This window comes from Ursus maritimus, unplaced genomic scaffold (genome assembly GCF_017311325.1).
Source record: "Ursus maritimus isolate PB19 unplaced genomic scaffold, ASM1731132v1 scaffold_3, whole genome shotgun sequence".
NCBI lineage: Eukaryota > Metazoa > Chordata > Mammalia > Carnivora > Ursidae > Ursus > Ursus maritimus.
Window position 1 is genome coordinate 53,765,141 of NW_024425563.1, and position 27,656 is coordinate 53,792,796.

The 27,656-nt window shown below is 36.6% G+C and overlaps 1 protein-coding gene across 1 annotated transcript; it reads left to right on the forward strand.

Moving 5' to 3' along the window:
• The first annotated feature begins 6,286 nt into the window (after positions 1 to 6,286).
• Positions 6,287 to 26,684, forward strand: MACC1 (MET transcriptional regulator MACC1). Its single transcript, XM_008686536.2, is given in 5 exon segments — positions 6,287 to 6,401; positions 8,096 to 8,243; positions 8,245 to 10,120; positions 13,849 to 14,037; positions 26,441 to 26,684. Coding segments are annotated over 5 exon segments (2,541 nt in total). The 3' UTR covers positions 26,654 to 26,684.
• The last annotated feature ends 972 nt before the right edge of the window (positions 26,685 to 27,656 follow it).

Genomic DNA, 27,656 nt, shown 5'->3' on the forward strand with positions numbered 1-27,656 from the left:
CATACCATTGCTACAACTACTTAAAGTAGATATTTTTACACTCTATTAATGAGAAAAAGTGATGCTCAGACCGCTGTATTCATGTGTAAGCTTTGTTTCAAACCCATCTGTCTAATTTCAAAGCCTGTATCCTTTCTACTGTACCCTAGTGCCTCTGCTGTCACAAGCCCAGCACTTTTTTTGGCAGGAGTAATGCAAATAGTTGTTAAAATGTTCTATAGGGAGTGATGAAGAGGAGATCAAGTCCCAAGATACAACTGCTCAGTAGTCATTTTTTTTCTCTTAGGGAATGAGGTCAGAGTCTCAAGCCATCTGAGGGAGTGCAACTCAAGCTTCTCGAGTGGGTCCAGGTGGAGAAGTTGTTTCTATATGTTCAGGAATAACAGGAGGGAGAAATCAGAGAAAAAGAAAAGAAAAGGAGTCATCTGGTTGTGCTACTTTTTATACAATATTCCATTTGACAATGAAAGCAATACTGAGAATATTGTGGGCTCAGAATATCATAATAAAAGTAATACATAGTAATACTTGCTATTCTTCCTCCAATTCTTCCTCTTCTTCCCCCTCCCCTTCTTCTCCTTCCCATCCTCCTCCTTCTTCTTCTTCTCCTTCTTCTTCTCCTTCCTCCACCTCCTCCTCCTCCTTCTTCTTCGATGATAAATAAAATCACAGAAACGTTTAGTAACTTTTTACAAGTTTATACCCAGGCTCTGAAACAAGAGAATTCTAATTCCAAAGCCTATATTCTCTGTACTTTGCCAAATAATGCATTTACATATAAGAAACAAATAAACAAATACTGCTGATAGGTGAAAAACAAATCTCATGATGTCAAATATTCTGTGAAGTGGTGGAGTGTTGCAGAATATGAAGCTTACAAGAAAACAAATAAAGAATTAGGCTCAGGGCCTTGGATAGTGTTGTGGAAGCGAGGGTCCTACAGGTTCAGCTTCATTAGCCACAGTGTAAATCCAAATCAGGTTCCACCCCTTTTGAATCAGAGTTGATCTCTGTATCTTTTTAAAAATATAAGCCAGGAAGATTCTTTTGCACTGAAGGGTGCAAGAAAAAAAAAAAAAAAGGCTTAAGGTCACTGTTACATATTCAAAATTGTATCCAAGAACTCATGCAACAATCAAACTTGTTCAGTTACTAAAGACAGGTTTTACAGCTAATTGATCTTTGAAAGTTTTCTGGAGCATGCATCACTTAAACTTAAGAGACACATCCCTGGGAATATTATATGGCAAAAGTGGGCATTTGATAACAAACTTATTAAATGTTTTCCACAAATGAAAGCACTAAAGCCTTGCTCTATTATTTGGAAGGTTAGTACTCATATGCCTTTGTGGGGGAGCAGTAATACAATTGTGTTCTGAGGAACATTTCAGCCCATGTCACAGCCACCATATACAGAGGTAAAATGATCTTCTCTTTAGGCCTACATTTGAGCTACTTGTCTCAATTTTCACAAGAGTGTGATTCTCATCTTTAACTTAGCTGATTGTTTGAGTCTTCAAGAGGAAGTGCTGTTCTCTATCCTGATCAAGAGCTAGAACATCTAACTCCATTGGGTTGAGAAGGGGAAACAAAGTCAGTTGAAAGAAACTAAATATGGTGGGTTTTACCAGACCAAATGACCTACCCTGATTTTTTGTAACCTAGCATGTATTCTTGTATCCGTATCTGGATCAGGAGCCAGATGGCTGCTTAGATGGACCCACTGCTTTCCATGTGATCTGACGCGATTGCCCTTGGGCAAGATGCCATTAATCCACATTAAGAAAGAGTTCCATGAAAGAGACCCAGTGTTGAACTTAGGCTAAAGGGCGGGGTGAGTGTGTTGTTCCCAGCAGTCCTGATGATGCTGGTGCTTCTGCTAAGTGATTTATTTATATTTTACGGTCACACTGTGAGGCTTTAACTAACAATGTTTTCCTTGCTGTGATCTCTTTGAGAAAGGGAGAGCCAGATTTGTGGTTTATTGCAAGAAAATATGGAAATTAAAGCATGATGTTCATAAAATTATTTATTTTGGGTTTCCTACCAACTCTCTGTAAGTATCACCCTAATCACTTACTTGGTTTTTTTTTTTTTTTTCTAACTTTCTTACTAAAGAATAATATACACTTGCTTGTTGTTTAAACACATTGTGTTGTTTGAGTATTTGTAAACATTTTCAAATTCATTTTCAAATTCAAGGAAAGGAGTGTGTGTGTGTGTGTGTGTGTGTGTGTGTGTGTGTGTACAAGCCAGACCCTTTGCTCAGGGGCTTGATGTAGGGCTCCAGGCAGGGCTCTACTCAGTCACTCCTGAATCCCCTCACCTATTTAACCCAACAAAGGAGCACATTTTAAAGGAATAACTATTTTAAGTGGTATTGCTTCCCTGGCTATTCTTTTGCAAACAGTCCTCTCCCCTCCCACCCCAAATTTTCTGGGATCTTTTGCTAAGTTGTACAGCAGGTAAATATTCCTAATTGCTTAAGGCCTAGTTTAAACAGTAAAATAAACAAAGAGCAAAACTTTGTTCATTTTTTTTTAAGAAAAAAATAATGGTCGTGTAGAATCAGAGTAAGTGTATTGTAAAAGTCATGTTTGACAAGAATGTGTCCCCAATTAAATGAGTAGTAGACTGCTCTTTTCCCACTTATTCATTCTAGCCAAGACTGACTCATGCTTCTTTAGGCAAAATTTTAAAATTCCCTTTTGGGAGAGCAATTGCCATTGAGTATGACACATAATTTTAAGAAAACACAGGGAAATGATAAATATGGCAAGTGCTATTTGCACCTGTATAAACAAGCACTGCCCTCCATAGGTCACCATCATGGTCCTTTCAGTCAAAGGCTTTTCCCCTATACCACCTCTCCTCCCTGTATTCAAAGATAAAAAGTCATATTTAGGATGAAGTCCTATGAGATTGTGTGTGTGTGTGTGCGCACGCACGCGTGTGTAAACAAAAAGATGCAGAGAAGGAGGATTTGTTTTGTTGGGGGATAGTGGGAACAGCCAGAGAATAAGGAGAAATCTATTTGGCCAGGGAAAGAACTTAGCATGGTGGTTTTCAGAATGTGGTTCTCAAAATGTGCCCCTCTCCACCCGCTCAGAACCACAGCACCACATCGCTTGGCCACATTGTTAGAAATGCAAAATCTCAGGGGCAACCCCAGACTTTCTGGATCAGAGATACAGGGTGGGCCTTGCAAACTGTCTTCGAACAAACCCTCCAGGTGATTCTGGTACCACTGTGATTTAGAACCAGTGGTGTAAAGGACAGTGAAGATCTGCTTGGGTGGCTGAAGAAGAGGGTTACTCCACAAAGAGTTCTAACTAATAAGCACCTGGGCCTTTGTTCCTGAAATGTTATGACCCTCCAGGACCCCAGCTGCGTAAGTCACCATTCTGATTCCTATGTTGCTGAGGACTTCTAACTGCATTTCACTAGGTTATAACTAATTTTTACATCAGGGGTTGTTAGCCTCAAAGGAATCCTAGATATAGTGTTCCTTTCTGCTCTTTCCTCCACAAGAAATTAAGGAGTTTAGGGAGCTTTCTGTCTAAATTGATTTTCCATTAAAACTATACATTTATCTTTTTGAAAAATACTTTTTCATTTAAACCTTTTTTTACTCATTTTAATTTGATTTGCTTAATTTTGCTCTAGGACGTGTACTTAATTTTCTATCCTAAAGTTTTGGCTACCTGTGGTGTGCCAAAGACTTTAGTTTTGGACATTATATTTGGTAAAACCAACCACAGAATTTTGAAGATCTGCCAGGAAACTTGAGGTTTCAGTATAAATTACATATTGCACAATTTGGCTTTTCACCCAAACTTCCCATGTAGTTTCACCTATTGGAGGAAAAAATTCCTTTATTACCATTTGAATTTTTTAAGTATGGCACATTATGAGATACGTTTTGCATTTGTTTATCCATTGTGTTTGGAAAACATGTTTTTTCCCCTTCTTTCCTTTCCTTTTTTTCCCCTTTCCTCTTCTGTCCTCATTTAATTTTGTTCTTTACTTCTTGACACCAGAAAAGGCTTTTGATTTCCTTAAAAAATAAAATAAATGTCTTTGAAATAAAATGTCGAGAACTTGAAAGAAGAATATGACAAGAAGAGTCAAAGGTGAAAGAGGTGTGGTTAACACCTAAAATAGAAGTAGAAGTAAAAGTTTAGCATCCTTGGCAGTTCGAACTAGAAGGTGGGATAAGCTTCAGAATGTAGTGTTGGGAACCTTGAGTCTGAGAAGAGGTGTATGGCATCCTGCATCACAGGCTGTGTGGAGTAGCCATAATGTTCCTGAGGAATTATGTCTGGGTCAGCCACTCAGCAGCTGTTTAACCGGGTAGGTTAGTTATGCCCCATTGCTGAGATTCATTTTTGTACTCTGTAAAATCTTACTGAAAATATCTATTTGATTTCAGGGTTGTCATGGGACAAAGAGAAAACATATATGTAAAGAAGGCTGAGTCTCAGCAATGGGATGCTTACAGTTAGTATATCCTGATGCTTTTAGTTGTAGTTCATATGTTTTCATAGTTGCATGGTACTTCATTGAATTAAAACACCATATTTATTTATCCATTCATAGGGCAAAGGATAATTTGGGTGATTACAGTTTTTTGTTAATATAATGAACATTCATGCATATTTTTTCTGACATACATGTACAAGGTTTTAGTAGCACAAATAACGGAGATTGGAATTGCTGGGTACTAGGGTATAAGCATCTTTCCTAGGTGATGCCAGATTGATTTTTAAGTGGTTATACCTAGTGACAGTTTCACTAGGAGTGGAAATACTTGTTCAGATCTTTTCATATTTCTCAATAATTTTGTATTTATTTTGCTTATTGACTTATAAGAGTCTTTTAAATTTCTTTATTATTATTATTATTATTATTATTATTATTATTAAGTAGGCTCCACACATTGCATGGAGTCCAATGCAGGGCATGAACTCAGGACCCCAAATCAAGACCTAAGCTGAGATCAAGAGTAGGATGCTTAACTGACTGAGCCACCCAGGGGCCCCTGATTTGTAGGAGTCTTTTAGAATCCAATCCTTTTCTTCTTTTTCAGTCATGTAATGGAAATATCTTCTCCCATTCTTTTGGCTTGTGTTGTTATGGCTTATGTTTTTGTAAATGATGTCCTTTGATCTACTTGTAGGATTTCTCATTCTTTTTTTTTTTAATATGGTTTGCATTTTGTGCTTGTGCTTTGCTTAAGAAATTCTCTACTTCCCAGAAAACATAAAGATAATTCTTTAGGCTCTATTTTAAAGTTTCACTTTCCAGTCTTTAAATCTCTTAGAATTGATTTTTGTGTATAATCAATGTAATTTTTTTGAGCATGGACAACCAGTTGTATCTTCACCATTTATTGAATAATCCATCATTTCTACACTGCTCTGTGTGGTGAATTCTGTCATACATCAAGTTTTCATGTGAGGGTGGGTCTGTTTATAGGGGTATTGTGTGCCCTTAGTTTATTTCTGTTCCCATTTCACATTGTCTTACTTAGCACATATTTATATTAAATGCTGGTGGCACACTTCACTTCCTTCTTGTTCTTTTTCTGGATTGTCTTGAATATTAGCCCTTTGCTTTTCTATATAAATTTTAAAATAGCCTAAGAAGTTACAAACACATACATACACATAACATGTTATGATTTCTCTTGGAACTTCATTGAATGTATAGAAGAACTCAGGGGAGAATTTCCAGTTTTGTGAATGTTTGTCTTCCATTCACCAAATGGGGATTTCCTATTTATTGAAGCTTCAGTTTACTGTTTTTTTTGTTATTGTTATCCTTGGGATTTTCATTAATTACTTTTTTTTTATAGGCTCAGTAATACATTCTCGTTTTGCTTGTTGGTATTAATCTAGAGTCTAAGCATTTTTCAGTGAAGTGTCAATACATATTTTAGGATATCTAGTCCATCATCCCACCAGATTTTATTTATTTATTTGAGAAAGAAAGCAAGTGAGAGAGAGCACGAGCATGGATCATGGGGAGGGGTACAGGGAGAGAGAAAAGTAGATTCCCCATGAAGCAGGGAGCTCGATGCAGGGCTTGATCCCCAGATTCCTGGGATCATGACCTGACCCTAAGGTGGACCTTTAACCGGCTGAGCCACCAAGGTGCCCTGCAGTTTTCTATTTAAGTATGTGTGAATACTTTAAGTTTAGTTTCTCTGACAACCTGTGTATGTATGCTTATAAAAATTATTTATTTATTTATTTATTTATTTATTTATTTTGTAGGTGAAAAAATGATAACCAATGAAAGAGCCCATTTTTGGTTAGGAGGAATTTCACGAAGTAAGTCTGAAGGAAATTTGTTTGACATGGAAGCTCAAAAATCCTCAAGAAATTTCCATTTAACAGGTATGAGAATTTATAATTTGTAATTTTTTTACCCAACACTGATAACTATTGGAGGGCTACCTCTGAAAAGAGCTACAGAAGATTAAAAGAATTATAAAATTACAAAATTATCATGAAAATACTTACACTATCATTAAAAAGCTGAGCAAATTAAAATGGCACAGCCAACAGATAATATAAATCTTATGAGAAGGCAAAAATTCATTATTAAGTGAATGATATATGCAGTAAATATAATGAATTTGGGGGCTAACAAGATCTCTAAAGGTTGGAGTGGGCTAAGAAATCTTCATAAAGGGGGCACCTGGATGGCTCAGTCATTAAGCATCTGTCTTCGGCTCAGGTCATGATCCCAGCATTCTGGGATCAAGCCCCGCATTGGGGTTCCTGCTCAGCAGGAAGCCTGCTTCTCCCTCTCCCACTCCCCGTTTGTGTTCCCTCTCTCGCTGCTGCCTCTCTCTCTGTCAAATAAATAAATAAAATCTTAAAAAAAAAATCTTCATGAAGAGTGAAAGAATTGAATTGATCCTCAGAGGAAAGGTAAGTTTGAAGAGTGTTAGATGAAACCAGATTGAAGAAATGTGGAAATGATAGAAATACAACTTTTATTTTTCAAATGCATATTCTAATTTTTAGTACATGATGCTTAAAACCCATTTCAATTAAGATGTAGTTCAATATATATTAAACAAAAAAGTCTGACAGTTTACTTGAAATCATTTTTCAATTTTGGCTGGCCAGTTGGGCTTTCCTTTTCATGAAAGCGTACCAGTTTAACTAAATCCACAGAACCACTACCAATATTTATTGAGAAATGACCAAGTATGAGTTGCTCTAAACATTTAAAAATGACTAATACTTGTGAGATATATGGAAATTCCTTATGGTTCATATGTAAATATTTTCATGTTTGCCAATTCTTAAAATATTCACTTTCCAAAGTAATAACATGTTTTCCCTTCATAGTGGTAAGCCTGTTCTTTGTCATTTTAAATTTAGAAAAGCTCAATGAATTCCTTCAAATAGTAAATCTAATGGTGATCTATTTTTCAATGTTCATTTACATGAAATGTTTATTTTTCATGAAAAAATTTCAATGTTATTAAAATTTATCAGTGCAAAGCTACAGGAAATAATCTAAGAAATGCATTACTGTCTAATTTGGCATATTTTTAAAATTACTTTAGCTATTAACAGATGCATTTGATTTTTTTACACGGGGACTATTATCAGAAAAGAAAAACATTAAATGAATAATCTAGATATAATGAGACTGACTATTCAGTGTTTAGAAGAATTTGGATAGTTGACTGAATTATTCTGTTTGTTCAGAGGTTTTCTTTTGTGAAAATGAAACAAAAACAATAAGGCATAAGTGTATGTAGTCTGGGTAATTTTCAAGGAAATGTATTCAAATGATTATTATCTAAATTTTTGAACACTTATTTGTAAATCATAGTTCTTAAGATAAAACAACATTAAACATAGTCAAAATAAACTGGCAGAACAGTTTCTCTTTCCTCATAACATGAAAATTTGTGCAAATTTAACATTAATTTTGCAGGAGCTATTAGACTGGAGATCAAAAGGCAAAATAGAAGTCTTGAATATTTAAGCTATAATAAGAATTAGTTGGTTGTATCTCAGGATGTCACCTCACCTCTGTTTTGTTTTGTTTTTGTCTAAATAACAAGAATGTCCAGACCCAGGATTTCTTCTCAATGGGCCACATCCTTTCCCACATCATGGCAATAATGCTTCCAAGGCTACAAATCCATTCTGGAATGAACTGTCTGCTTCTAACCCATTTTTGGATGACATAGCTCAGCTAAGAAATAATCGGAATCTTGAAGGAAGATCCTTTTCTTTTTTTTAGAGAAATAGAAACTGGAAATTGTTGTGATTCCTCTGGTGATGAACTAGATGTGCATCAGTTGCTTGGGCAGTCTTCCTTGCGGACATCTGGGAGATCTAAAAGTGTTTCGGAACTTTTGGACATTTTAGATGACACAGCACATGCCCATCAGAATATATATAACTCTGGCCAGATACTAGAACAAGACTTAGAATGGCTTCAGAATGACAGAGAGGCTTATAAAATGGCCTGGTTAAGTCAACGCCAGCTGGCCCGTTCCTGCCTGGATTTGAATATAATTAATCAGAGTCCCGGATGGGCCCAAACACAAGTTGCAGAGACCGTGATAGTTTGCAAATTAAGTCACCAAGGAGGGTCAGTACAATTACCTGAATCAGATATCACTGTTCATGTGCCCCAAGGCCACGTAGCTATGGGAGAATTCCAAGAGGTGTCTCTAAGGGCATTCCTTAAACCTCCACAAATGCTTAATGATGATCTTTCATGCACTGTAAGCCCACTGTTGGAAATCATGTTAAGCAACCTTAACACAATGGAAACCATTTTGCTGGAGATGAAAATAGGGGCTGAAGTGAGAAAGGATCCTTTCAGCCAAGTCATGACAGAAATGGTGTGTTTACACAGCCCGGGTAAAGAAGGCCCTTTCAAAGTGTTAAACAACTGTTATATTTACAAAGACACTATCCAAGTCAAGCTAATAGGCTTGAGCCAGGTGATGTATCTCGTGGTTGCTGCACAAATTAAAGCCACTCGGTCACCAGCTGCCACCATTTGGGATTGTATTCACAAAACCATCTCAATAGGAATTTATGGGCCCAGATATATTCATCCCAGTTTCACTGCTATTTTCATAGTGTGTGGACACAGTTACATGCCAGGAAAGCTTACAATCTCTGATATTAAGAAGGGTGGAAAAAACACATCTCCAGTTGTGTTTCAGCTCTGGGGGAAGCATTCGTTCTCACTTGACAAGCCACAAGATTTAAATATTTCTGTTTTCTCATGTGATCCTGATTTTGAAGTAAAAGCAGAAGGAGAAAGGAAAGAAATTAAACAAAAGCAGTTGCTAGCAGGCGAAGTAGTTAATCAACAATTTTTATTTTCCTTAACTGACTCTGGAGAAATGCACTTGTTTGTTTTCCGTGTTCAGGTGGAGCCTCCCAATGGTAGAGCAGTTACACAATTCTTTGTCACTACGCCTGATCCAGCTCCAAACCTAAAAAGCCTCTCAAATCTGCCAGGCGATATGCAGGAAGAGAAGAAAATCAAGTCCGCTCCATTATTACCAACAGCATGTGTGAAATATCCCACATTTCAAGACAAAAAAATGAACTTTACCAACTATGGGGTAACCCTGAAGACAGTGCTAAGACAAAGAAAGATTGACTACTTACTTGAATATTTCAAAGGGGACACAGTAGCTCTTATTGGAGAGGGTAGGGTAAAAGCCATTGGGCAGTCCAAGGTGAAAGAATGGTATGTGGGAGTCCTGAGAGGTAAGGTTGGACTTGTACATTGCAAAAATGTCAAGGTGATTGCAAAAGAACAAGTAATATCTATGTCCCATAATGTCTTCACCACCAGAAATCTTCTTGAACAAATTACCCTACCCTTTAAAAAACTGACTTACATCTACTCAGTTGTATTGACTTTGGTGTCAGAAAAAGTTTATGATTGGAAAGCTTTAGCTGATATCTTGGGTTACTCACATCTGACACTAGAAGACTTTGATCAAATGCAAGCAGACAAAGAGTCAGAAAAAGTTTCCTATATTGTAAAGAAGTTAAAGGAAGATTGCCATGCAGATAAAAATACCAGGAAGTTTCTTTATGAACTTATTGTGGTGAGTATTGCTTGATCACAGTAATTTGTTTACTGTAGAGAGGTTTATTAACTTGGGAATATTTATAGAAACATACAAGAGAAGTTAAAAAATTCTCAGCAGTTTCAAATAAACTAAAGTCACTTTATAGCAAATATAGATATTTTCTTACAAGATCATATAATTGATTTCTTAGTTTTAAAATTCAAGTGATTTTCCCAGAGACTAGCCTCCTGAGGATCGTCTTTCAAAGGAAGATTAAAGATTATGTTTGTGCTAGAGTATAACAGTTAAGAGATCTCTTCTCCTCCTCTCTCAAGTAGTTGAATAGCTCTTAAAATACCAGAGCAGCTTCAATAACATGAAAGTAAATAAAGGCAAACTGCCGGAGCGCCTGAGTGGCTCACTAGGTTAAGCATTAGCCTCTTGGTTTCAGCGCAGGTCATGATCTCGGGGTTGTGAGAGTGTGCCCTTGTGAGATTGAACCCAGAGTCTGCTTGTCTCTCTCCTTCTGCTCCCCACCCCCGTTTGCGCTTTCTCTCTTGGGTGCCTAGGTGGCTCGGTTGGTTAAGTGCCTGACTCTAGATTTTGGCTCGGGTCATGATCTTAGCGTCCTGGGCTCGAGCCCCATGTTGGGCTCTCTGCTCTGTGCAGAATCTGCTTGAGATTCTCTCTCTCCCTCTCCCTCTGCTCCCTCCCCCCCGCTCTCTCGTGCTTTCTCTCTAAAAATAAATAAATCTTAAAAAAAAAAAAGCAAAATAAAACAAGATTAATTAACTTGTCCATGCTTATAGGTCCACTATTTAGCATTATTTTTTAAATTTGCTGTTTTTTTTAAACATATGAAAATTAAAAAACCCATATCATCAATGTCTTTCACATTATCAATTTAATATTCTTCTTGTATATGTAATGCATCACAACCCAAAATTTGCTAATTCTCTTCCTAATCTTCATGTTTTAAAGAACTCTCAGAATCATTTTTTTTTTCAACATAGTATTTACTTCAGTGTAAGGCTTACTGGAGAGTTACATAGATGATAAAGAACTGTTTTGCCTTTAAAGAGGAAATTCAGTATTTCCTAAAAGTAAAGAGAAAAATCAAGAATATATTCCTAAAAGTGGCTATAAAATGAATGTATAAATAATAATAACAATAGCTAACATTCCTGTAGGTTCTCTAAGTGTTTGACTCTGTGCTGAACTCTCTAAGCACACTCTCTCACTTAGCCGTAACAACTCTTTGGAGTCAGTATAGCTAGCTAGGAGCTTCATCTTACCAACAGAGTCTTGGGAGGCTGGGAAACTTGCCCAAGATCCCACAGTTGGTTAATATCAGAGATGGGGTTTGAGGCCTTTTTGGTTCCAAAGCCACACTTGAAACGACTCTACTTTCCTAAAGCAGTTATGAATGCATGTGTACATGGTGTGGTGTAGAAGTTTGTGTGACTATGTGTATAAATATGTGTAGTAAATGCCATTATAACCGTGTGAGGCTGGTGCCCTACGAGAGATGAGTAGGATTACACAGAGAAGAGGACAGCTCTAATCCAGGTGCATGTGGAGGAGAGAGATTTCCGGAGAGGAACTTATTCTGAGACAGTAACAGTAATTTGGCAAGGCATTGTATATATAAAACATTTTCTTTCCTTTATTATTTTTATGATTCTACAGTGATACTGACAGGGTTAAATTTTCCAAGCCCCAATATCCAGTTGTTAAGGGGATAGTTTTATGACGGTGTGCTGAATTCTCCACCTAGGCCATTTAGAGTCATTGGCTGATCTACGTGGTTGAAGCTGCATGTGCCTTTTACAGCAGCTCATTACCTCTCATTACCTCTGCATTAGCTCATGTTCAGCATGGACTCATGAAGGATTGAATTGAAAATTGCTTTCTTGTTTCTCTTAGTGACAAAAAAAAAAAAAAAAAGGTTATTTTGACCAAATGGTCTGGAAATTTTAGCCTAGTCATATCTGCACTATATTGGTGTATGCTAATTAAGTGAGTGGCTTTGGTGACTAACTAAACAGTGCTGATGGAGAACTCATTCAAGGGAGTAGTTCCTAAAAACTCATACCATGCCTCAGTGGAAACTTCAGGATTTCTGTATAGAAGGGGCTTGGGCCTGGTTATCTGACCAGAAGATGATAGAGCATGGGGCATAGAGGCCAACTCTTGAAACGTTATTTGCATAATAAGTACGTGTTTTTCTTGAATTTGAAGTGCCAGAAGGGAACTAATAAAGACTGTGGGTTCAAAAAACCCTCAGTCATATCTAGACATTGAGACTGGTTGTCATTATATACTTGACACTTGACATTTCCTAAGATTATAGGCAACTAGAGAAGGTGGTATTACTACTGTATCCTTTTTAAAAATCATTAAACAGAGATATTTTGTGATTTATCTAAAGCCCTATACTTTGTGGAATTGGATTTTAAACTCAGGTTTTATACCTATAAGTGCAGATTTCTTTCCCTTAAAACAAGAAACTGGAATAAGTGTGGCTAAAACCATTCCATAGTTTACTCAGGGCACCTTCTGGGGCCTGCTGGCTCCGTGCTGCTTTTTCCTGAGGTCATAACTCCTCACTGTAAATTTACGGACCAATACAGTCGATGTATAAAAACCATGGGTGGTCTTTCTCATACTTCCATAGGAATGAATACTCTATGGACTTTACTAGTTGCCTTACTTGACCATTCATTTTTACTTGTTTCACAGTGATAGATAAAGCTTTTTAGTGCTGTTAAATGACAAGGCACTACCACACATGTTTATTTGCTTATTTGAACAGGGAAAAGATCTGGATAGATCTAATCCCATGTTTTAAAAAAATATTCAAGGCAAAGGGAAACTCATAGATTTGTTTGAAATATGAATGGTGATTGACAAAGCTGAGATGCCTTACTAAGGAGGGAAGGGAAGGAGGGGAGGGAAGGGAAAAAGGAGAAGGAAAGGAAAGGAAGGGAAGGGAAGGGAAGGGGAGGGGAGGGGAGGGGAGGGGAGGGGAAGAGGAAAGGGAAGAGAAAGGGATGAGAAGGGAAGAGAAGACTGTCTGATGGTTTTCTATTTTGCATTGTTGAAGACTAAGTGTTTTATCTTTAATTCTTTGTGGTTCTATTTAACACAGTTACACTGGTGGTGAAGGGAGAGAGTTAATTTTCTAAAGTCATAAATATCAATAGCTTTGTTCAAAGTTGTAGGAGTATCTCATTTTTATGCAAGAGGCATTATTCTGGGGAGTTTTAACTCACATTTTGATGAAAAGTAGAATAGTATTTACCAGCACCAGTGGGCTTATTCTTTAGAGAAATCCTGTAGCCAATTCTCTGGTAAGGAAAGGAATTTTTTTTTTTTTTTTTGTAGAGTGAATAATCATCCCTGCGTTGATAAATTATAGACTGCTAGAACCTCAGGGTATCTTTGTAAGCGTCTAGTTCAACTTCCTCCTTTTCCAATTAGGATATTAAAAAACATATTAGTTGAGTGGTTTACCCAAGGCCCTATAATTAGTCACTGAGTTGGGCTTAAATCTCCCCTAATTTTGGTCTGGTCATATCCTCTGTACTTTGCTGGGTGGATTTTCTTAAAAGTAAATCAGCTTTTTGGAATTTTAGAAACCTCAAATATACATGTGGTGAGAAAGAGGATGCCAGTTTCTAGAAAATATAATGAAAAATTTAACTTAGAGGAGAAAGCCCAAATTAGTTGATTTTAACTATGATATGTAATTGTTGCTGCAGGCTCTGCTGAAGATGGATTGCCAAGGGTTAGTAGCACATCTCATCCAAGAGGCTGCTATTCTGACTTCAGCTGTCAAGCTTGGAAAAGGCTGGAGAGAATTAGCTGAAAAGTTAGTACGACTCACGAAGCAACAGATGGAGGCATATGAAATTCCTCACCGAGGAAAAGCTGGAGATGTTGCTGTTGAGGTAAGATTTCTGTTTGTCCAATTAAATAGTACAAAATTACAGACCAAGTAAATCTAGTGTAATCAAGCCTATACCACGTACATGGATTAATTGAGGGAGTGTCCTAGAGGATCCACTAACTGAAGTCACTGCCCCCATAACCATCAACACTATCTGAAATATACCCACATTGCTGTTTAAAGGCATCAAGAACCTTTAAAATACATTGATGTTTCTCCTATTGGATTTCATATGAACATGGTCTTTGATCAAATAATTGGACCAAATTGGATAGCTAGTCAGTCAGTAAGCAGGGCTGTTAGGACTTGAGGCAAGGAACAGATAAACTTGGAAGGGAGGAAATGGGGCCAAATCAGAACAAAGGAAGAGGTTATAATAATAAGTATTTCTCAGCCTCAGTCACAGACTTGGTCATTTGTGATAAATAATGTTTGGTGACAAGCATTAAGGAAGTGGATAGTACGGGGTTACTGGTAATGAGAGCTAGAAATAGCTAAGAGCTTCATTATCTCCTTCACAATTTTGTATACAGTAAGAACTATAGACATCAAATACAGAATAACAACAGAGTACAAAGTAAATATTTACCATGCAAATATTGTTTTTATTAATATTAAAACAAATGTATGCTGGTGTGCCTAAGTTAGATAAATATTTTCTCTATTTACCATAAAGAAAGTGAGTTCAATTTTATTGACTTAAATGAAAGTATTCCAGTGATGAGCACGTATAAAATGTCCTGTATCTTTCTCTCACATGAGTGAAAGCATTTTCAAGATATTTCAGTTAAGGAAAGGTGATCTCTCTGATTAGATGATGACTTGGTAGGAGGCAGAAGCTATGTGTGTTCCTCACTTCCTATTTGGGTGTAGAGCTGGGTTTTAATTTCTTGAGAAAATTTTGAAGCAACTATGCCAGCTGGATGAGCAGAACAAGACAACCTTTCCATGAAGCTTGAAGAGTCAAATCAAGTCAGTTGAATCCCAGCAGCTGAAGGGGAAGCTTCAGGGTTCCTGGAGCCTGGCTCTCCAGCAAGGACTCCTCTAAACAGACTCTTTAGCCAAGAGCATCCAGGACCTATTTCCCCCTTATCGATCACTTCTCCCTTATAGACTACATTTATCTCCATACGCTACGAAGGACATTACAATCCACAAATGAGTTTTTACTGAATGAGCTAAAAGACAACAAACCTTTAAGAAGAAAAAAAAAGACGACATTATGAGGGATATAGTACTCTGGTAATTCAGTAAAACTGATTAAAAAGTTGTCTAATTGAGATACCACCAGCCATCAGAATGGCCAAAGTCCAGAACCCTGATAACACCGAAAGCTGTCAAGGATGTGGAACAACAGAAATGCTCATTCATTGCTGGTGGGGTACAAAATGGGAACGGCCACTTTGTAAGGCACTTCGCTGTTTCTTAGAAACCAAACATACTCTTAGCATATGATCATTCAATCACTGTCCTTGGTATTTACCCAAAAGTGTTGAAAACTTTTGTCCACACGAGATGTCCTTCTGTAGGTGTATGGATAAGTACACCGGTGCATCCAAACAATGGAATATTTTATTCAGTGCTAAAGAGAAATGACCTACAAAGCCATGAAAAGACATGGAAGAACTTTAAATGCATATTACTAAGTAAAAGAAGCCAATCTGAAAAACGCTTCACACTGTATGATACCAAATATATGACATTCTGGAAAAGACCAAACTGGGGAGATAGTAAAGAGATCAGTGGTTGCCAGGTGTTAGGAGGGAGGAATGAATAGGCAGAGCACAGAGGATTTTTAGGGCAGTGAAAATACTCAGTATAACGTCATAGTGATGGGTATATGTTGTTATACATTTGTCTAAACCCATAGCATATACAGCACCTAGAAGAAACCCAAGGTGAACTGTGGACTTTAGGTAATTATAATGTATCATTGTAGATTCATCAACTGTAACAAATACACCCTTCAGGTGGAGGCTACTGATAATGGGGCAGGCCATGCATACGTACGAGGGGGAGATAAATGGAAAATCTCTGTACTTTCCTCTCAATTTTGCTATGAACCTAAAACTACTCTAAAAATAATTCTTTTTAAAAAATTTGCCGAACTGAAAGCCAGACTTTTTTTTTTCTTAGTAAGGCTTTGTTTTTAAAACGGTTTTCTTGAGAATTATTTACCAGAGAGTTATTTATTGTCTCAGGTTTGTTAAGCATCTAACTTCTCTCTAATTGTGATTGGTTATATTTTGTCTTCCCCCCAAATCTTGATGGAAGCCAACATCAGCCACTTTTCCATTATTCACTTTTGTACAGTCCAAATCACAAATGACTAAGTCTATTTTGAGTTTGATAAAATACTCAGAAACAGGAAGGACAGTCCCTAGGTGTCTTTCTAGAGGTTATCATTCAGTTTACTATGGCTAAGGCTAACAATCATCACTCTGATCCGTGTTATTAAATGCTTAGAAAATTACGTATGGTATATGGGCCTAAAGCCATTCCAAACAACCTATGGGAGGCTTTATCTGTTAGGCCATTTAAACCAGAGAGTAAACGTATGCTAATTTTTATCCCCTTGAGGCGGAAAAAAAACCAAGAGCCGTACAATTATTTTTCTCTCAAGAAGGAGCTGATTTTTAAATATGATCAATTTACAAGTCAATAAATGATTTCAAAACATGCTGATATTAGTTCTGGGTAGAGTGTGCAGAGGGAGGGAACCAGCATCAGGGCAGGGAGATAAACAAGGCCTGGTAGTTCCCACAGGCTTCGGTTTCCTTTATCTCACTTCCTCAGAGGGCACACTTCCCAACAATTCCTCTCTATGTGTGCCAATGTCTACAACGGGCTCTTTTCACTCACTTTCCATCTTCAATTTCTCCCTTTTCCTTTTGTTCTATTTTTATTCTATCTCAAAGACAGTTATCTGGCACTTATTGTGGGCCAGACACTGTTCAAAGAGCATCACAAAAATTAACTCTATTTCATCCTTTCAACAAAAAGTTCTGGGGCAGATACTAATACTATTTAAGATGTAGAGAGGCTAAGTAACCTGCTTAAACATAGATAGCTAGGAAGTCATGGAACCAAGTTTGGAGCATAGGCTTTGGCTTTGGGGTCCTTGTACTTTATTATACTCGGCCCACCCACGCCAAATCCACCGTGGTGGCTGAGTGGCAGATCCAGGTGTGGTCAGGACGGGGAAGTAAGGGACGCATTTCACTTTTTCTTTTCCTTTCTTCGAGCCATCATATGATACTACCAAAATTTGCCTTAGTATCTTTATTAAGCTTCAATCCAATTAAAGAATAGAGATTATTAGTAGTATGTCATATTTTTCTTGAGTACTTTTGGGCCATTTCTTATTCTTTTATAAGGTGAAAAAGAAAAGCTTCTCTCTGGGGGTGCCTGGGTGGCTCAGTTGGTTGGATGTCTGCTTTAGGCTCAGGTTATGATTGAGGGGTCCTGGGATGGAACCCCACATTGGGCTCTCTGCTCAGCAGGGAGCCTGATTCTCCCTCTTCCTCTGCCTGCCACTCTGCCTGCTGTGCTCTCTCTCTCTCTCCTTGTCAAATAAATAAATAAAATCTTTTTAAAAATAGTAAAAAAAGAAAAGCTTCTCTCTGGAGACTTCTGAAAATGTCACTTTTTGCACTATCTCCCTAAGTTATAAGAAATGTTACTCAACTTTTCTAATGAAATTGCATTTCCTATGTAAAAGCAAAGCAACAAAACTTGGAATCTGATTTTAAGGGAATATGTTTGTCAGAGTATTTCTTTTGAAAAGAAAATACATTTATGCTATACAGAGATGTTTAATCATTGCCAAGGTTTTCCTGTGAAAGTTAATGAAAATTCATTGGAGTTTTTCTGAATTTATTTAGAGCTTTAATTCAAAAAACAGAAGCAATAGAATACTAGAAAAATAGCCTATTTTTAAAAAATTGGATTTTACTAGGGGAAATGTTGGGGATTTCAGGGCTAAGATATCCTCAGGCCTAAAATGAATACTCTTCACCTATCCTTCTGGGAATTAATAGTATATATGACACAGTTCCTTACAACTGTCTTCCATTGACCCCTGCCTAACAATAAAGAATATGCTCTCTCCATCTTATTCAATAAGGGCACTTATTTACCAAGGACACTAAAAGGTCACTTTTTTCCCTCTACCCCACTGGGCTCCACCTCAACTACAGGCACAAATAGGCCTGTCAAGACTGATTTCTTATCTGACCTGCCAGAATGGGCCATCCTAACTATGGAAGCCTAAGGAAGTCAACATTGCTAATTATAATATATTTTTATATCAGAAGCTACTCATCTATAGAGTTATGACTGGCATGGTGTGTTTATAAGTCTTTTTGTAGTCAACACTCAATCAGTGAGGATCTGATTTTCTGTTTTATCTTCTAGCTGTAACTTTGTCCCTCCTAATTTTTGACTGGCGGCTATGGTGTTCCAAGCACTTTATTGTAGGTCTAGATTTAAAATGACAAAGTAGGTATTCCTCAAACAGCTAATTTTATTTATTTTTATAGATGAATAAAAATTCTATATGGAATTCTTCCTACTTATTTAGTATCTTTCCTCTGAATCCTTACTCTCAGCATTTAATTCATCTGTACACTTAACACATTTACTAGGACTATCAGTTCTCAGCATTGGAGCATTAGGAGCTACAAAAATCACGAACAGAATGAAAAATGTGACTTTTTTTTTGGTCTCTAAAGCCAAGTTTTATTTGGCTTGGGGATTGAGATAAACTTAATTTTTTTTTTTTTTTTAAGAGAGGGAGAGAGGGAGTGATGGGCAGAGGAAAAAGGAGAGAGAATCTTAAGCAGGTTCCATGCCCAGTGCAGAGCCCCACATGGGGCTCGATTCCATGACCCTGAGATCATGACCTGAGCTGAAATCAAGGGTCAGTTGCTTAACCAACCAAGTCACCCAGGCACCCCAATATTTGAGTTGTTTTATTTTAAAGAAGTATATGTTTAGACGCTAAAATAAATGAAAATGAAAGTAGTAATAGTTGTTGCAATTTATTGCATGTTTACTGTGTGTCAGCTAACCATTATGAGCATTTTCTTTACCATATCTCATTTATTTTAACAAACTTTGTAAGGAAGACATTGCAACTATTCATTTTTTACAATATGCTAACTGAGAGCGAATGCATTTGTGTAAATTATCCAGAATCACATGGTTATTAAGTATATAACTGGGATCCAGACACAGATATGTTTTACATATAGTCCTATCCACTATGCATAATTGATGATAAGTCCTTTCAGAATTAACTAAATAAAAGAAGATCAAAGCGAGAAGGAGCTGTCAGCAGACTCATCTTAGTCCTGAAGGATGGATAGCATTTGAATAATTGGAGAGGATTGGAAAGGGATTTCAGTGCTTATGGATACCAGTGACTTCTAGAGACCACTGAGAGAATATGCAGGCTGGAGGGGAGAGCATTTCAGTAATTATTGGGAGATATGTTCAGAAATGTTGGTTAGAGATACATTTGTATTTGAAGTCGATAGAAAGAGTCTTTAATGACTGCCAGAGCATAGTGGTTAAGATTCCTGGTCTGGCAACTATCATATGATTTCTCTCATCTATGGAACATAAGAACTAGAATGATCAGTAGGGGAAGAAAGAGATAAAGAAAGGGGGGGTAATCAGAAGGGGGAATGAAACATGAGAGACTATGGACTATGAGAAACAAACTGAGGGCTACAGAGGGGAGGGGGGTGGGGGAATGGGATAGACCGGTGATGGGTAGTAAGGAGGGCACATACTGCATGGTGCACTGGGTGTTATACACAACTAATGAATCATCAAGCCTTACATCGAAAACCGGGGATGTACTGTATGGTGACTAACATAATATAATAAAAAATCATTAAAACAAAAAAACAAAAAAACAAACAAACAAAAAAAAGATTCCTGGTCTGGATTCCTGTTCCAACTCTATCATCTATTAACCCTAAGACCTTCAGCAAGTTACTGGACTTTTCTAGAAATATTTTTTTTTAATTGTAAAATGAGGTGAAAAATACTATCTTGCTCATTGGATATTTGGAGGAGTAAATGAAACAAGATAGATGAAATATTTGACAATGCTTTGCCCTTTGCAATAATTAAATACATATCTTCTGTTATTTTGACTAAGAGGTGAATTTGACAACTGTGTGACACTGAGTGATTTTGGAAAAGGAAATATAGTTATCTTTTAGTAAAATGGCTGAAAGTAACTATAGAAAGAATATAGATAAGGGAAAAGTCAGCAATGATTTCAAGGTTTCTTTTCTGAGAAACTGGCAGAATGGTAATGCATGGAAAAAATGAGGAAAAAAATCTTGGCTGGTCAGCTTTTTTTTTTTTTTTTTTACCGGTTTAACAACATTGAATTTTTCTTGGAAAATATCTCTTGCAAAAGATAAAAGGAATGTCCTTGAACTCTTATGGTTTTCTGGCTCACACAGCAAGGCCTGGACTCTGCTTAGAGGTATGTGGCATTGTCCAGTTCTAGCCTTGGTACTCAAATGCATGGTTTGATGGGCTTTTATAGGAAGAGATACATTTATAATTTCTTAAAAAATGGGAAAGTGTTATATGGAAATTCATCTACCAGTGGTAAATTTTGTAGAATAATTGCTCAATTCTTCATTGTTTGTGCTAGAGATTTGACACAGTGACATAATATTTAGATTATCATTGTCTATTTTGTACAATACTATGATGCTTGTTGCTGCCATCTTTAATTCCAAAAGATACTCCATTTTTTGAAATTATGAGATTAAAAAAATCACATCATAGTGGAATTCATCATTGTATTCATATGATCTTTGGTTTAATTCTACCTTATATGTCTTATTACACACTGAAAATCAAATAGAAATAATAATCATATTATTAAATATTATAAAGTTTAAATATTATAAAGATATCTTAAAATGGATTTAGAGACACCAATGTTTGATTTAGATTTTAGATTTTCTTTATTAAGGTTTATTTTGAGGGGTCCCAAACAACCAGGAATTTTAGAAAACCAGAATCCAGCTAAGTATAAGATGTAAATCAGCATTTATTAAAATTGCTTAACATTGAAATAAATCCGTGGCTATACTTTAATGAAATCACCTTGGATTTATAGCTAAGTGACCTGACCTCTCGTTCTGGTTAGTGAGTGAGTTAGTGATTTAGTGAGAATGGCTTGTCCAGTAGGTTCTCCTAAGATGTTAGACTATTCTCAGTAGAAACAAGCAAGGAGTGAGTCCTCTACCTTCCTCTGGCTTATGCTTGATCCCTGGTGCTCCAAGTGGTTATTCCTAGAGGAAACAGCTGGCTGTACCCAAAGAGACTTTTCCAAGAAAATCTTATATCACGTTTTAACCAAGTACCATCTCCCTTCTGAAGAAATAGGGACCCCTTGATATGTTAGCCTCCTTTCTTTTCAGAAGATAATGTAGCCTCATTTTCAACAATATTTAGGCAGTTACCAATTACAGGTGATAGAAGGCCCACTTTTGGATATTGTAGATGATGTACTGAATATAGAACACATGTAATAATCATTAATAAAGCACATTTGCCTTAATAGTTCTTCAGCTAATTATACTTAAAATGAAACATTGCTCCTAGAGTTTTATGAGGAAAGTAGGTGGGTTATGAATCTTTTAATGTGGTAAAATGTAATTATCCAAATGTAGTTAACCAATTGCATTCTTTATGCTATTCATGTTTTATGAGCTAAAAAAAGACATGGAATGCTGTGCTCAGATCTGAATTGCTTTTATTCATGTTGCATTTCATTATCTAGAGCATTATCTAATGAGTCTTACTGGCTTCTGGGATTAAGCACTCTAAATTTGGAAAACTATTTTTTAAATCTCTATTCCTGTTTCATTTCTTTTAACATCTCACTACTTCTTTTATTGCTCTTTTACCTTTTTCTTTGTCCTTTAATACCTGGAAGATAAACCAAAGACAGAATTCTTTTACACAAATGCTAGGACTTTGGAAACTCCTAATCTTCACATAATGAAGTTAACCTTAAAAAAGTCTAAGAGTAGAGGAGTAAGAATGAAGCCTGTGTGTCAAATAATTGTGACAGAGATGAGAAAGCTGAGAGAACTTGTTTTGTGGCTAAGAATAATTCCACAAGAACAAACTCTCAGGAGCATGCTCTCCTTTTGATTTGTCTAAGCATTAGTGCAGAGATTCTGCATATCACCCCTTAAATCATAACACTGAACAAGAGCGGAAGAACTATTTCAGTGGAAGAACTATTTCAAACCACTGAGGAGATATAAGATAATATAAACCTGGAAGAGGACTTAGCAATCCACAATCACTTCCAGCTTTTGGAAGACTTAGGTCATCCTGGAAAGAAAATTGTTTATTCTACTTATTTTATTCATTCAAACATTTCCAGAAAAAGACTTCATTTTATCTTTAATGATTACAGAGCTGAGAATACTTTGTGGCATTTAATGTGTATTTTTGGACACAATTTCATAAAGTCTGTAGTTAAATTAATGTATGCAAGTTTCCCCTCGTGTCTTTGCCTTTGATAGCATATGTTCACTTGCTGAGCAGGGAAAGTAGAATGACATAGAAAGAAGTGCTGAAGAAATAAAAGTGTAAATATTTAAGGACTTGAGTCAAATATCATATAGCTATGCCCCAAAGGACAACAACTGATTATTTATTGCATTGATGAAGGCTGGACTTTTGTCATGCTTTATATGGCATGTACACCTTTGTAAGGTGTAAAAACTGCTTACATTGATGATTGTAACCTCTTCATGTGGTGTCACTGAACACCGAGTTGGGAGGCTATATGAACAACAGCTTCTGAGAAGCTGCTGTGAACTGAATGTCCTTTTTGGGATGTTATCAGTCCTTGACTTTTGCACCATGAAATACCCTGCTTCATTTTCTATTACTCTGACACCAGGTTCTCTCCATCTCTTTATTGCTCCTATTTCTTATTTGTGATCCCTAACTGTAGACTTAATTGAAGGTTAAATTTTCCATCTCTTCATTTTCTTCCCTGGCATTTTCCTCCACTCTCATGCTTTCATCATCACTTTAGCATGAATGATGCTAAACTCTTGGCTGCTCCCTGGAGGTCATATCTCTATTCTAATATCTTACTGAAGCTAGGGATACTCCCTCCTTCACCTCATATGCAGTAGGGTTAAAGCTGTATTCCTTATCTTTCTTTCTTCCCAAAATTACCCATTCATATCCTATTAAAAATTATTAAATGCAAGCTATATGCCAGACACTTCAGGAGGTGCTTTGGACATAAACCTGGAAATTATTATCTATATTTTATAGAGTGCAAAATATAAAGCTCAGATACTTTGATTGATTTACTCAAATTGACCTGTCCAACAAGGGAATGTACCTCAGACGTCAACCCAGGACTCTGACACCAAAACCCATCTTTCTTTCTATTACACCGTAATGCTTCTCAGTCAATGGAACTATCATTTTTTATTACACTAAATGAAAATATGAAAGTAATTCTTTGAGTTTTTCTTAAATATTTGTAGCGACCAAATCCTGTCTATTCATACATTGGGCCAGTGTTTGCACGAGTATCTATCTCCCTTCTATGCTAAGAGCTTCTAAAAGCAAGCCATGCAATAGTCATCATTTTATTCCTTTCTGTAACAAAATTCTTTCTGTAGTGGTAGCTGCTCAAAAATTCTTGATTTAATAAGTGAAATAATTAATTAACGAACAACAATGTATTTTGAATATATTCATTGTATTTGAGCTACAATAGTGTTTCTCTGTCATCTCTGTTGAGAGCCATGAATGATGTTTTATATAGCAGATCAGATTTTGCACTGAAGAAATATTCAGATTTAGTTTGCTGCAAAGAGAAACAAAAATGGAATGCAATATATACTAATTTTAGTATAAATCATGAAGTTTACCATGGCCCTAGTGTTTTCAGCCCAGAGCTATTTTACCCATTTCTATGTAGCTTACGGATTAGACTCCAGAGAATCCCCAATGAGTTTAAAGCCATATCCCTCCTTGCTTTTCTGACAAATTCAGAGTAGTCCTGGGGAGTCCTTTTACGCTTTCAGATGTCTTAATTAGGGTCCAGGCTCAGAAATCTCTCCAAATTTCTCTGAACTGAAAGAGCTGACTGAAATGTTCTATCAGTAAAAATTGCCAAATGTGAGAGCGTTATATGGCTCTCTGCATTATTGAGTAGATAAATGTATCACTGGACTCCTTCTGAATCTGTAGTTTCCAATTCCTGCATCACGCGGGTGTATTTCCTGCTTCAGACAGCACCAAGGGGCTGCTGCATGATTAAATATGCCTCAGGGCTTTTCTACACATAGCAGTCCACCATGCTGCAGCAAGATATGTGATGCAGAGTTTTCTACCAGGAAAAGCAGTGCAGCCATTTTGGCTGCCCCTATGAAGTTGCTCTGACTCTGCACACGTAATAGTGCACAACCTGAAAATTAGCACTGCGATTTTTTTAAAAGACATCTGTTTTTTTTGATACTGTGCCATCATCTTGGTACCGAAATGTTCCCAGTTGCTATTTATCATAAAATATCTTCAAATACATCTTTTATCATTCACTTACTAAGGGATTTAGCATAAAATCTTAGAAGCCTTTGTCCAGAAACATCATTATTTTAAACAACATATGACAAGTTGAAAAAGAATGTGCCACTAGTTGAGCATCAGGGAATTTTAAATGAATGCGACATAGAATACAGGTTTCAAAGCTTTTACAGAGGGTTAGTATACGCTCACCACAAAATAATCTTCTTGTTTAGTGCATCTTTGCATTTGAGCAGTGACAGGCAAGATTGAATCTGGCAAAAAAGGCTCTGTTAACATGCCTTAACTCATCTTCCATTGCTGAGCTATTAGTGGTGACCAGCAATTGGGAGGTTTGGTTTCAAAGTGAGTATTCAGAAAAATAGATGAGAGAACACTTCATTCACAGTCAATCAGTGATGGAAGATACAGTTCTTTATAAACCCGGTTGGAGAGGGTAAAGCTTACATACAAAAATCTGGAACCATTTGGGACGATGCATCATGACCACCTGGACATGGTATAACTTTGATAATTACTTTTCATTCAGTACCTTGAAGAATCAAGCTTTGTTAAGAGAGATGAAGATATGAGTGTTTGTGGTTTCTCAGGAATACCAGTTTGGACAAATAACATCAAACTGTCTTTTGAGTTCAATGCCTAGCCTGTTATGTAGATTAAATTGAAACACAATGAAACTCCTTATTTAGGTCTTTCATTCTTTTAATTTCAGTTGTAGAGTATATGAGGCTATCAAAGCAGGGTAAAAAATTATATCCCAAGGCCCTACTTCATGTGCTATTACTGTTATGGAGGCTCTGTTTTAAGAGGGCAACTCTGCATAACATTGAGCTCACAGTTTGTGTTCCTGCATTTTGCAAGTGATAAAATCACAATTGAATGAGTTTAGTGAACCCAGATAAGTGGCAGGTAATAAAGCTTATATTCCAAATATTCCAATTATAAGTGCTTGGTTCATTTGTCATTTTCTTAGAGAAAATTTATTTTAAGCTGTTTGTGTTTCTGTGTGTGTGTGTGTGTGTGTGTGTGTGTATTCTACAGTTTGTCCTATTTGTTCAGCCTTTGTCTTTATTCTCCCTGAGCCTGGTTGCCTTGGTTACCATTACATACATGCTTGAACATGAAGTTGCTCTTTGACGTACATTTATTTCTATGGAAACAATGATGTCATTGGCATGGAAAGCATAATGAAGTATGGAATATTGATCTTTCTTTTGGTATTAAGTGATTCATTAATTTTTTTTTTTAATTAAAGAACTGTATTTTTCCTTTCCTTTTGACTTCATCATGAGGGTGCATTTTTCCTTGTTTATAAACTTGCTCAAATAAACTGATATACTTGAAGAATTAAATACACTATATAGCTCCTTCTCTGATATGTGGTGTCATAAAGCTCACCACAAATACTATTACAATGAAAGAATCATTACTTTTACCTTCAAAGTCTCTCAGAGAGTGAGAAGTTTATCTTGGTAATATCTCAATATGAAAAAATTGTGCAAGGAATTTTATATTCAGATCAAGGCAATGAACAATGTTTAGATGATGGATCAAGAAAAAAAGAGGCCCTGCTTGTAGTTATTATTTTAAAAATCTCTAGGTTTAGAAACACAAGGATATAAGAGCAAAGTGATAGTTATTAAAACGTGTTTTTCATGACATTAAGTAAATCCAAGCATAATTGGTATTCCATTTTTTTATGTCTTAAGAGGCTTTTAAAACTTTTTTTTAAAGCATTTATTTTTTCTCTGTTTTACTTCCACACTACTCCAGTCTAATTTTTTTCGTTATAGATGATGTGGAAACCTGCCTATGATTTTCTCTATACTTGGGGTGCTCACTACGGAAACAGCTACAGAGACGTGTTACAAGACCTTCAATCAGCTTTGGATAGAATGAAAAACCCTGTGACCAAACAGTGGCGAGATTTAACTGGAGCTTTAATACTAATACATTCCTTAGAGCTTTTGAGAGCAGCTGCATTCTCTACTTCTGATGAAGCATAAAAATGAAGGGTATGTTCCGGGAAGGAAGGGAGAATGGTAGGGGGAAAATTGTGTGTGTGTGTGTGTGTGTGTGTGTGTGTGTGTGTGTGTGTGCGTGCGCGCGCAAAGAATCTCAGAGAAGTATTACTTATTTTTTTCAAGTTTAAAAAAGTTTTGTTTTTTTTTTTCTGGTGAAAGCACAGCTTAACACAAAATCCAAGGATAGGTTTTATCATCAAACGTGTGTTTTTACATGTGTTTCAAATGCAAACGTTAGCTGTTTTGTTGTTGAGAAAGGAAAATAAAACCCTCTGTCTCTTACCAAGTTATTTTTAATTTCTTTAAGTTAAAACAAATGACTGTTAGCATAATTACATCATACAGATACCCAGATAAACTAGAGGCTCCCAGGGCGAACACTGGAGTTTTACCATTAGGCAGGTCGAGAGAGAGGAGAAGCAAACGCATACTCTGTGGACAGGCACAGGGCTACAGGCTTTCTATATTTGATCTCTTTTATTTCTCCGTGGAGTTTGCTAACATTCTTCCCATTTTTTATCTGAAGAGACTAAGGACTGGAGAGCACACTCAGGGCTATATAGCCAATGTGAAGTAAGTTTTCTGTCTGCAAAACCTGGTTTTATTTATTTTTCTAAAAAACATAGCACACAACAAAATAGTAAAATTCAAAAATGCATATTAAAACTTATAGGGACAGGGTAGCTCCTTCATCTTCAGTGACACTTGCTGTACTTTTCCACCATCTTTTGAAAGACTGCCAGAAGGAGATATGACTTATCATCAGAAATCTATTGTCTGCATCCATGGACTATAGTTTTCACCATCTTCCAGCATCTTGGGACAGAGCTAATCCTGATGAACTTGGACTTTTTCTTCAGGATCATAGTGCGAAGTAGTTCTTGAACTCACAGGGACTTTTAATAAGAAGAATTAGTTTTAGAAACCTGATTTTTCACTGTTGAGTGTAGCAGTCCTAACCACCAAAAACACTGATCTGTGTGTG